General features: G+C 31.2%; 1 protein-coding gene and 1 pseudogene across 1 annotated transcript; both read right to left on the bottom strand.

The window, feature by feature from the left end:
* Positions 1–5,350: 5,350 nt before the first annotated feature.
* On the bottom strand, positions 5,351–6,103 carry LOC102669303 (nuclear transcription factor Y subunit B-7-like; annotated as a pseudogene).
* A 1,827-nt stretch (positions 6,104–7,930) lies between these two features.
* On the bottom strand, positions 7,931–12,596 carry LOC100777070 (gibberellin 20 oxidase 2-like). The gene is given in 3 exon segments (NM_001255394.2): positions 7,931–8,481; positions 10,259–10,580; positions 12,012–12,596. Coding segments are annotated over 3 exon segments (1,179 nt in total). The 5' UTR covers positions 12,584–12,596; the 3' UTR covers positions 7,931–8,196.

The following is a 12,596-nucleotide window of genomic DNA, read 5'->3' as shown; positions in this document are numbered from 1 at the left end:
TTTTACTACCATCACTATCACCTCAAGCAATTATACAACAAAAATAGAGTCCATATATAAACACAAATATCATTTACAATCACAGTTAATTGAACTCACATCAACGATAATACATTAGTTACCATAGTAACACACAGAGATTACCATCCAGTCGGTGATTATACTACAATATGTAATCCAAATGTGGTTCACTATTATGATTTATGATCACAGTTCTCTAAGCACAGTCCATTCTCTGTCAAACATAACATTGAGTACTAGTAACATTCCACCAGCAATGTTATTATATTTATCAAACACATTGAAGAATAGAATCCAAGTACAATTTACATTTTACCAGGCATGAGTGTATTCAATCATCTAATAGGAGCTAGTCACCTAGTATGAATGTCATGCATGATTATACAATTAATCAGTACTTATCTTGTAATTAATACATGATGCATGTGGGTACCCGAAGATAGAATTTATATGGCACCCTTGGCACTAAGCTGTGGAATAACCCAGAAACTTGGGGTGACACTAAGCCTAGATATCACCAAGTCTGGGGTGACACTAAGCCTGGATATGGAACCTAGCCTGGGGTGGACACTAAGTCCTGGGATGCCATGATGCATGATCAATTATTAAGTTTTTCTCTTTATTAGCAACCACAATGAGAGGACTGGAGATGGGTTTTAGGAGATAAGCCCTTATCCGTGAAACGTTTCTCTTTTCACAAATTTGTTCCTCACCGTTGAAACCTTTCACAACTCTTTGTAGTATAAGTGTTTACACAACAATTTTTTTGGATATCAAAATGGTTCACATATGGAAAGGAGTCATGCAAAGCACCTAGACACTGGCCAAAGATCTAGGCACTCGCCTCCATGTAAATCGGTATTTCACAAATCATAAAACAAGTTTTACTATAAGAAACAGTTGGTGAGGCAAGTTTAAAATTGGTGGACACCTAGTCCTAGACAAAATTTTCAAAAAGGACTTACTAAAAAATTCACAAATCAATGGACACCTAGTCCCAAATTATGAGATCAATGGACACTTAGTCTCTGGCAAAGTTTTCAAACCAAAATCTCCCATCTCCGTCTTCATCAAGGATAATTTGTACACAGTTTTCTATTCACACAATTGGGACAATACTAATTGTCACAAGCTATCAAAGTATCTTTACAGGATTCAATCCACAAACAACAAGTCAACCATCTCACTTATATTCTCAACCATTTCTCAATTTCATACATGTTACAATCAAAGTGTGAATGGTAGTTTACCACAAATTAACTAAATTCCACGCACACAAGGAAGCAATCCTATGAATAAGCATGTACATAGGACTTAAAGATTAATTAATTCACATAACCAAGCTAATTTTATACACCTTAGATTACACAATACCAGTATAGAACCATTTAGGCATAGTATTTGTCATGGTACGTTCCAAACAATTGAGTTTCCTAAATTCTTGTACTATAGACGTAGGTTATAAGCTATCTTTGTTGTCATTAGAATTTTATAATTTATTTAATGCAGGGAACTATATGTTCCAAAGTTATATCTATGAAGGCACAAGTTCACTCACATTAGAATTGAATACCATGTTGGCTTTTACACTCATCACATGTGCAAGGAACAAGAGAATCATATCTGACCAAGGGTATGGGCTTTAGATGGTCAAACAAGCACCCAACCCTCAACATTATGCAGAAAAATTCTGCAACTTCACACCTTTGCCAGGTTTTGGCATTAGATTCATCAAATATTCTACAGACCTCTAAGAATTGTGAGACCAATTGAATTAAGTTAAGACATAAATCTATAGGACTAAGAAAAGTTTTAGGCTAATTCTTTGTACACCAATACCAGTTTCGATTTGCGTAAGAGGAATCTCACACAAAAGATTTTATCATATTTGCTTGACAAGGTTAAGGATTTCTAGCTTTTTCTAAGCTTAGACGTAGTCAAGGACTTGGGCAAGGCTGACATTAGGTACCCCTAAGGTGTAGGAAAAATAGGGAATACAAATCTAATTAGTGGATTGCACATTATTCTTTCCACTTTGGCCCAAACAGTGGTTGTACGCTAATCTGTCCTGCACCCAAACAGGTTTGACATGTCCCACCAAAATATTCATTAAGTATTCTATGAAATTCTTAAAATTATGGGATCAAATGTGTTGGAAAAAGGACATCTAGGACTAAATTACTGTAAAAGGGTAACCCCTAGTTCTTCCAGACCTGTACACATGAATTTATGCAATGCAAGGCATGCAGTCAAAATTTTCCAGCAAGCAGTTTTGGGATTGAAGTTGCTTTTTCACTACTAGACAATCTCCTTGTTAAATAAATTTCAAAATCATGTCCTATCATAACTCCTAAGGCACTAGAGACAGTTAATTCAATAGAAGTTTTTAGCTCAGCATTCCCTACACAAGTCAGATGCAAAAAGATTCGTTAACCACTTCGCATCATCAAGTCTCAAATTCTTGCTAGCATTTATAAATTAAGTTAACCACTTTATTTAGAGTTAAAAGGGACATTTATGATTCACAAACAGTGATTATCTTTATCCACTCAAGGAAACAGAATCGTTAATCTTCCCAAACAATATTCACATCACCGAATCAAGCAAGTGCACTCACACACCAATGCTAACACAATTCACATATCTAGCATTAGCATATAATATAACTATCTTACATGTCAATCTTAATTGTGTAGCTTCAAGCAACTTAAAGAATGACTCTAACTCACTTATAATGTGGTAGGAATAAGATGATCTGCATATAACTCAATCATTCAAAGGATTCACAAGTCAAGCTTAGTAACCTCAATTGCGATTAACAGTGATACTAGACATGGCAAAGAATCTCATTTTCATATCATATATATATATATATAACTTCTAAGTAATCATATTACATAAAAATTCAAGCATTCAAATCATGAATAGATTCTAAAGTCAGATTTGTATAACAGGAGTTAATGCACTTCCAACATCAGTTTCTACAATACACACACATCCATAATTAATATCTCAAGGTAATTCTTGTTCCTTGACCTTCAATCATGGCCTGTGAAGTAGCTCTATGAGCTACCTTACCTTATAGCTCCGTGGCCATTCAGAGATCTATTTTAAATCTCTGAAGTATTCCTAACCACACCATTGGCAATTAACACAATTTCTCCATTATAACATGCACTACAACATAAAGGCACAATTTTATAAAACGTCTTTGCTTCCTATATTACGAGAAGGAGACGCTCCGTTGACGAGTTAAGAACACCTACTTAAGTTATTGAAGAGCTTGGCTTAGGGAATAAAAAGAAGGAAAACGTACATGCATGTCAGCTTGTGGATGATTTGGTTAATTGAAGGGTTGTATTGAGGAGAAAAGAAAAAGAGAGGTTGGCTTATGTTGGGTGGTGGTAGATGATCTATGGAGGTTGCAAGCAAAATGAAGGTGATGAATTTGAGAGGTGTGTGTACAGCAAGCTATCCGTGAAGAAGAAATTAAGTGAAAGGGTTCTATATGTTAAGTGTGAGTACGTATTGTGTGGAAAAAGCTAGAAATTAGAGAATTTTCTTTTAAAAAAAAATACATATAATTAAAATACTTGTTTTGAAGAAAGCTTATAAGAAAATCCTTATAGCCACTTAATTTAACTAAAAGAGGTCTGTTTAATAAGCTTTTGTGCTTAATCTTATAAAATAAGTTGCTACAACAATACATATATAACTTGAAATAACATACCTTAATTTAGAAGGCATACATAGTGTGTAGACACCATAGTTTAAAACTGAATTATTTAGTGCAAGGTATAAATGAAAATATAATTATAGCTCATATGTCATAAAATAGTTATTATAGTAATTATTGGCTCATCACAGTAATGTTTTAATTTAATAAAACACTAACAATATGGTTATACTAGAAAGTTAAATATAATCAATACAAGTCAACATAATAAATATAGTTGCCAACTCTTGTATTCTTATTATTTTTAATCATAAGGATGTTAATATCAAATAATATTTTCTTATAAGAAAACTCTAATTATAAGAAATTTTCTTCAACTAGAAAACAAATGCTTCATATAAAAGATTTTAATTCAAAGGAGTATAAGGATATTAATGAAATAGTCTTTATAATAAAATATCATATCTTAGCAATTAAAAATATAATATCTGAAAATAACCATAATACTTTAAGAGATACTTGACATGGCGTGCAAATGTATACGCCTATATGAGCTTATACGGTACAAGCTCTAAGAGCGAGCAAGTGCATGTCCCTTGACATAGCACAATATACTTGACATGCATGGTTCTCTTTCTAAGGTTAAAATTTCGCCATGTTACAATAACAAAAGTCAATACTTAAAACTTAAAATACAAAATAATCTATAATTGGATGAAATTATATAAATTTACCAAGTTTTGTCAGGTTTTCACTAAATTTCTTATTTCTAAACTTCTAAGATAATTTGATATCCCAATTTCACTATAAAATTTCAAATATTAAGATAACAATAAAAATATTTAAATATTAAAAAAATCAAGGGGGAACTAAATTTATGTACTGCTTTGTTTGGTAGAGAAAACTAAAAGAGAAATAAAGTAGATAAAAAATAAAAGAGAGATGATTTGAGAAAGGAAAAATAGAGGGGAAATAAAACTAAACGTTAGATTGTTTGATTGATGAAAAATAGAGGAGAGAGATGGAGACATAAATAAAAATAGGTAAAAAGTAGTATTACATTGGGTCTCATTTTTTCTAAAATTATTTATTGTGTAACTCACCCCTATTAAATCGTCTAATTAATTTCTTTATCTCTTCATCCCTCCTATTTGTTATGCACCAAACAGGCCGTTAATTTTAAGAGTCTTAGGAATAAACTTTCTTAATTTTAAATAGGCAAAAATAATTTGTGTCCTTATAAAATTATAAAAGTTTAATTTTCATTTCTATATTCCTTTTTACATTTTTAGTTTTCCTAAAATTAAAATATGTCATAATTTGGTTTGGACTTAAGTTTGGATTAACTGAACCTAACTTCGAGTGAAATAATAATATATTTCAATTTTATAAGAACAAAAAATGAATATTTTTTAATATTTTATTTGTAATTAGTTTTTTTTGTTAAATAAGTGATAATATTCCATTAAATAATCTATCATCTTCTCTTTTTTTGTTAAATAAGTGACTCAAATCTTACAGGTATGTGTGTGTGTAATAAACTTTAATTTGCGTTATTTTCATATACACGCATATAGCTACGTATAAAATTGGCGTCAGTGAAAGATGAAAAAATCGCCGAGCAAATATAAAATCCTGGTCTTAATTACTCTCTTACCATTGCCCCACGGAATCAATCTGGTCTTGTGGCTGTAACTGTTTCTGAATTGAATTTGGGGAGAATGGTAGGAAAAATAGCTGATCCGTGGCTACATAAGGAGGCTGAGAAATGAGGTTTGGTGAGGAATATACACTACTTAAAGGTAGATTGTTATTTTGGTCTTGGTGGGGATGTTGGTGTTGCTGTTGATGTAGCCTTTGTTCAGAACGTTGTTGCTTAGGAATATTAATCTTTTCTCCTTCTATCTCTTTATATTTCTGGAGATAGGTTTTTCAAGGGTCAACATAATCCTCAAATCCTAAGGTAGTGATGGCCCAAATGATATCATCCCCATTGATGGTCGATCATTCTCTTTTCTCTTTGGCATTTGTCAGAGGCTTCCTCTGTGACAAAGCTGATGAATTCTGACACACATTCCTGAACTGTTTCCTTTGCATCCTTTGAGATTTTCACATTGCCAGGGATGGCCTTTTTCATGAATCTTCCCACGTTGGCTATAGGGAGAAAACGATCTTGTTCTTTGTTGCTGCATGTCTTTAAGCAAGGGCTTTCACGGCTTCCTATGATGAGACCCCATTTGGCAAATTGCTATGGCTTTCATCTTCCATGCCTCTCTTGGAGGAACAGCGTACGTGTGTGTATGAGGCTTTTTGGAGAGTAGAGATTGTATTGATAAAACGAAAGAGGAGCACAAAAATAGGCTAGTAAGAAGGGAGAGTGCAAGTGAAAGTTAAGAAAAGAATACAATTGATGCAGTTGATTTTCACCAATGAAACCGAAACCCCCTTCGACTCGCTCTTGATCTTGATGTGGAGCACTTCATGGAACTGCCACGACCCAATCCAATAGGTTAAAATAATAAAACTCGCAATAGATACAATACACCTTAATTTGTTGACATTAATTTAGGTTGCATGGCTAATTAGCTTTTATAGTCTTTAAAATATTGTTTATTCAAGGACCAATTGAAAAATATCAAGAATAAGATGCCACCAATAGCATGTCGGCACACCAATGCCATGTCAACAACAATCAATGTCAATGCCACGGGTACTACCACACTAGCAATAGCAACAAAGTCCCACGTCAGTAGTCAGCATTCTCATATCATCAAGAATAATAGAAGATAGGATAAAATGCACAAGAATTAAAAATTATGATGATAAAATGTGTAGAAAAAAAAAGTGGATCATGAAATGAAATAAGATAATAAAATATGCAATTCACCTTTTGTCTTTCCTTTTTCATTTGTTTACTGGTTCCCATAGACGAAATCAATTGTTGTATTGTAGGCTCAAGTTACTTATTATATAGCAGGTCCAAGGTTAGGGAGCCCATCTCCAACCCATTTAGTGCTCCAAGTGGTTCATTATTTGGTTGAAGATTGTTGGATGACGCTGAATTCAATGGAAGCTTGAGGTGGTGACATTGCAATTAAAGGTTAGCGTGTATATCTTAGAGTGAGAGCAACATTGCCATTTATAGGCATAGATTGTAGGAGTATTCAATTCAAGATGGATACCTATTTGAGTTGAATAGTTTCTTAAGCATAGATTAGGTTCCGACATAATAATTGAGGAGCTTTTGGATTATTGTGCCTTTTGAGTAGGATCGACAACTAGGGAGTATCTCAATCCTTTGTTATAAGTAGGATGTTACTAATGAAGCTCCTATGTTCCTAAGGTAATAATAGGCCTTTTAAGACACAATGAGACATTTTTTAATTAACCTGTTACTCAACTAGGGAGCCAAGTCTAAGATGCAAGGAAGTGATCTTAAAGACTACATAACATGTCTTAAAATATAAGGATGTTAGGTTTCAACACGAAATAGTAGCTAACAGTTGAATATACATCTAAGATAATTATATTATTCCAAGCACATATTAAGTACGTTTAAGTTATACTGTTAAATTAATATTTGTGTCTAGCTCTAAATTATAGATAAAATTATTCTTTAGCAATGCATTACGTAGATAAGAATAAATAGAATCACTACTATTAATCTTCACATTATTTTTTGATTTGTTTTGTTCTATTACTTGTACAACATTGGTAACTTTACTAGACTTAATTCTTTTTCCACTCTATTTTTTCTTTTTTAAATCTAGATCTAGTTATGTTTTAAACTTTTTGATATTTTTAATCTTAAATTACTTAGAAGTTAGAATAATACTCTTAAAAGTTCATATGTGATTTATCTTTTCTTCAACATGCACTCACTTTAACACACAATTATAATTATGCACATTAATTTATTTTTATTTTGTCCTTAATTATAAGATCATTTTAACCAATTCACAAGAAAAATAATTAATCATATTAAATCTGTTAAGTATTTATACAATCATTTCAAAATTATTTTTTTCTCTCTATATACTTAAGTGTTTTTTATTAATGTTAGAAGAGAAAATAATTAAATAAGGGTATATAGGAAGAAGAAAAATAATACATCTAAAAATTAAAAATTAATCTTATAAAAAAAGACAAATAAATATCTAAAAAAATCTTATAATTAGATAGTATGCGAGTAACCCTTAACAAATTCAATCATATTAAACCATTTTTTTTACCGGTCTGGCCCCGGGTTAAAATGAAAACACATGTATTGACACATAACAGAAAATGGAACTTGATTCAAATACGACCGTACATGATATCACTTTGTGGTTTGTAAGTGCTGGATGAGCTGTACTTAAACTCCCTACAGGGTATTCAAAAGAAAAGGAAAATGAATAATAATTAGCCAAAGGAGGAGTAGGAGTAGTAGTAGTGGTGACATTAGGCAGCCAAAAGCAATAATAATAATGATAAGCAGCCAAAGGAAAGGGTAAAGTAAACTAGAAGTTGGATGGCTTGGACTTGGAATTAGAGCATTGCTGCCACTCAATGAAGCTTTGGAGGGTAGCAACATCAGCCCTATAGTGCTTCTGTGTAAATTCAAACAAATTGGACCATGTGAAATCAGGGTACTTCCTTTCCTCATTTCTGCATAACAGATTGTCTGGGGGCCTCACTATTTTGTCTTCTCTTGGACACACAAAGTAAACCAGGGACCTTCTCTCCCTGTATGTGTTCACCAATGCCCTGTGTAGACAACTCTTGTATCTCCCATTTGACAAAGCCTAACACACCAACAAGCCCAATTTATTCAATCAATTCATTTGTATCTACCCCAAATCAAAATACTTTCAATTTTCAGACATAAAATTTGTGAATGTTTTTTATTTTTTATTTTTCTTTTTATTATTTCAATCAAGTAACAGAAACTTCATTGAATAACATATGTGAGTTTTGGAAAAAATCAAAGTCTCACCTCGACTAAAAATAAAGTCAAGTTAAAATATGTAAATAAGACACAACTCTCACCCATTGAACTAATTTTTAGGCTTAAATTAAGTCTAAACTTATATTTTAAATTTTTAAACTTATGATTTACAAAAATGATGGGTCAAGCAATGTTACAAATAGACAAAAACAAAATAAATAAACAAATGAATTTTGAGGCCTTAAGCCTTTAATGGTTGGACTATTCCGGTCAAGTGGCAAAATTAGAGTATAGACAAATGAAAAAAGTGTGAATAAATACAATCAGATGATGCAATATATAAAATATAAAATATTGTCGTATAATTGCGTGTATGATTATTTTATATATTATCTTATGATGGATAAATGTTCTGCCATAGACAAATGAAAATAGTGTGATCAAATTCAATATATAAATATAAAATATTGTTGTATAATTGCGTGTATGATTATTTTATATATTAACTGATGATGGAATATGGATAGGTGTTCAGCCAAAGACATCCTACTTACGTATGCATCACATCAATTTTTTTCTTATTTTTCTTTTGTCGATAACCACATATATTAGCCATCAAATCTTTGTTGTATCTGAAACATGCTAGCCGAGGTGTTTCATAAAATTAATAGTACATTTAATTGAGCTTTACGTATTTTTATGATATAATTTTTTATTTTTTAGAATTTAATCTTTTTAGTTTTCTTATGAAAATGTTAAAGTTGTTTTTGTAAGTTTAGAATTTTCCAGATAAAGTATTTAATTATCTCAAAATTTATTATTCGAATTTTAGTAAAAAATATTTAAAAAGTATAAACAAAATATAGCCTTAAAAGTGGAAATGGTCTCAAAAAGTTTATAACTACAATTAAAAAGCACAGCATAATGCAGCAAGAACCCTATGATTGCACATATACGACTTAATTGAAAGTAAGAAGTTTAAATAAAATCATTTGATTATTTATTTATTAGTTCAAGAGTTTGAGTAAATTGCTTCCAAAATTAAGTAATTTCAAAGGAATTACTAAATGTCACTTTTTTTTTTGTTTTAACAATATGAAATCATAATTCATTTTTATTGTCACTAGTCATTATTAGTACAAATTAGTGTTGTTTTAGTTAGAATAAACGATGATATGCACGTACAAATTAATGTTCTTTATTAGTCAAACCATTTTATTTATTTTTATTACTTATAAAGAGAGCACCCGTATTATTCTAAATGAATTTAATATAATAAAGTTAATTTAGACATAATATGTTCAAAACAGAATTTTTGAAATTATGTTTTTAAAATACATTTCGTATGACAATTAGTTTCTAACTCAATCAAATCAATTTTTTTAAGTCGAAACTCCAAACAGTGTTACAGGTAAAGCCTAATATTAATTATAAAAAAAAAAACCATGTCTTCTATTGCATGCTATAGGTACTATTTATGAAAAAGTTTCCATGCGCCAATGTAATGATAACCTTAGGGTAAAACTGGCTCTTTAATTAAGATGAGGAAAAGATCGATCAAAAGAGTTAGATGATATGTGGCATCATTTTATATATCAAAAAAGAAAAAAAATAGTATAGTATAGTTTGCATACCATGAAAGTGTCACCTATGTTTATGACTAGGGCTTCAGATCGAGGGCGAACAGCGAACCATTTGTTATCTACAAAAACTTCTAAACCTCCAACTTGGTCTTGATGAAGAATGGTTAGTGAGGTTGGATCAGTGTGAGGGCCAGTGCCTAAGGTGAGGTTGGCACTGTTGCATGGTGGATAATAGTTGCACCTCATTATTGAGTCACCATCTTCAAAAAATCTTCGATAATGTCCACGATCCACACCCAAACTAATAGCCAAGAGCTCCATAATTACTAAAGATAAATCCTTCATTGCTTCACAGTACTTTTGATAAACCCTCCTATTAGAAAAAAATAAAGATATATAATTCCAATTAGAAGAGAATACTGTCTCTACTAGCTGGCTGCAGATTATGTTCATTGTGGAACATTTTATTAGCATTAATAGTTGTGGTACAAAAGGGTACAGTCGGGTCCTATATATTGTCCTAATAAACTCTTGTTTTCACTGACCGTAAGAAAAGATAAGATGGTGTGGCTTGATTGGTTGCATTGATATATACAAATATATATATTAATTACTACACGCAAATATATTAATTTGAGAAAAAGAAAATATGAATATGATAATATAGATTAATTTAAAAGTTAGATTGATAAAGCTTAATATTTATAAAAAAAATATTTAAAATGTCATTTTATGGAATTTGTTAATTGATGTCTACCGATCCCATCTATTAAATAAAATATAATTATGTTTATATAAACTATTAAGTACTTTATAGTATATCTTAGGCTTTCTAAAAAATATAATTATAATATAGGAATTTATATTTTATATTAATATATATATTATTCTATCAAATATCAAATTTTTATAAGAAAAATGATTGGTTGATATTTTAAATTTAAAATTTTATTTCAAAAATTGTATGTTATGTTAATCAAATCAAATAACAGTTTCTTAAAAATAAAATAAAAACTAGAAATAAATAAGTTTTTCTAAAATAAAAAATATATCATAAAAATAACTAAATAACGTAACTATCATAATTTATTTTATTTTATTATATGTTATCAACCAAAAAAAAAAAGAAACCTTTAAAATAAATATAAAAAATAGGTTTCAAGTATTGGCATTGAATATGGGTGTGTGATGATAATTGATATGCAGACATTGTCCGTTTTGAGATAGATATCCGTGCAGCACGGTGGCTTGGCAATCTTGTCCACGATAATCTCAACCGAGCAGTTGTAACAGTTCTTTCTTTTGTTTGTTTTTCCATAAAATAATTTTGTTTAAGAACAAGGTGGGTCAAGTAGCAAGCTGATGTGACAAAAACCAAAGTTGTCATATAGTTTGTAGAAAACAAATGTTAGTAATATTTTTTTTATTATCATGTAATTATTATAGAGTATTTAAGACTTTATTGGTAATTAAATTTTATCAAAAAATTTGACTGATGATCTTTGTTAAAGTCTCTTTATATTTCAACTTTTTTTCATCACAAGTTTCCGTGGTGGAACCAACAAATGATGTAGGAGGCAAAAATATAGATTTATAAAGGGTGAATATATCCTACACGTGAATGAAAAATATTAGAGGGGGACGATTTAAATTTTTTACTTGTAAATATTCAAAGAGTTTTGTTATTAGAGAAGCAGAAGTGCTTATGGGTCAATGCTTAATTCCACTTTTGATAATTTGAAATTTTAGTTAAGAAAATTATAATGAAGAAATCATCAAATCAAATGAATGAGGATGATCTTACCCTGTGTGTTGAAGATCCTCGCCTAATACAGACTTGAAATTGTCAACAATCTGGGAGTTGGAGAAGCTTTGGTGATCATAGAGGAAAGAAAACGTCTCTTTCCATGGCAACTTGGACGAATAACGATCTGCATGAGCACCAGAGTACCCTGAGACACCACCAGGTTTTCTCTTAGCACCCATCTTTTTGCTCAATGGGAGCTTAAAAATGGAATCAATTTCATGATATGCAGCATCAATGAGATCTGGGTCCACACCATGGTTTATCACTTGGAAGAACCCATGCTTCAAGCAGGCAGTTCTCACAAGCTCTGCTGCATTAGCAATGGCTTTCTCATCACCATTCTTAAAGATTGCTAAGTCCACAAGGGGTTCCTTCAGCTCCTCTTGGGTGGTGTCAACCAAGTCCCTAGAAGGCCATAGGAACTCTTTGGGCATTTCCCCTTGCATTTGCTGCAAATTTGAACCAAAAACTATGCCACCATTATTCTCATTTTTGGGCTCTTGTTGTGGCTGTGATGCAGGGTAAATTACTAGAGTGGAAGCACTTGATTCCATTAGGGGAGGAGACATGTTTTTTGCATAT

This window comes from Glycine max, chromosome 4 (genome assembly GCF_000004515.6).
Source record: "Glycine max cultivar Williams 82 chromosome 4, Glycine_max_v4.0, whole genome shotgun sequence".
NCBI lineage: Eukaryota > Viridiplantae > Streptophyta > Magnoliopsida > Fabales > Fabaceae > Glycine > Glycine max.
The sequence above is the reverse complement of the archived record's forward strand: the minus strand, read 5'-3'. Positions and strand labels throughout refer to the sequence as shown.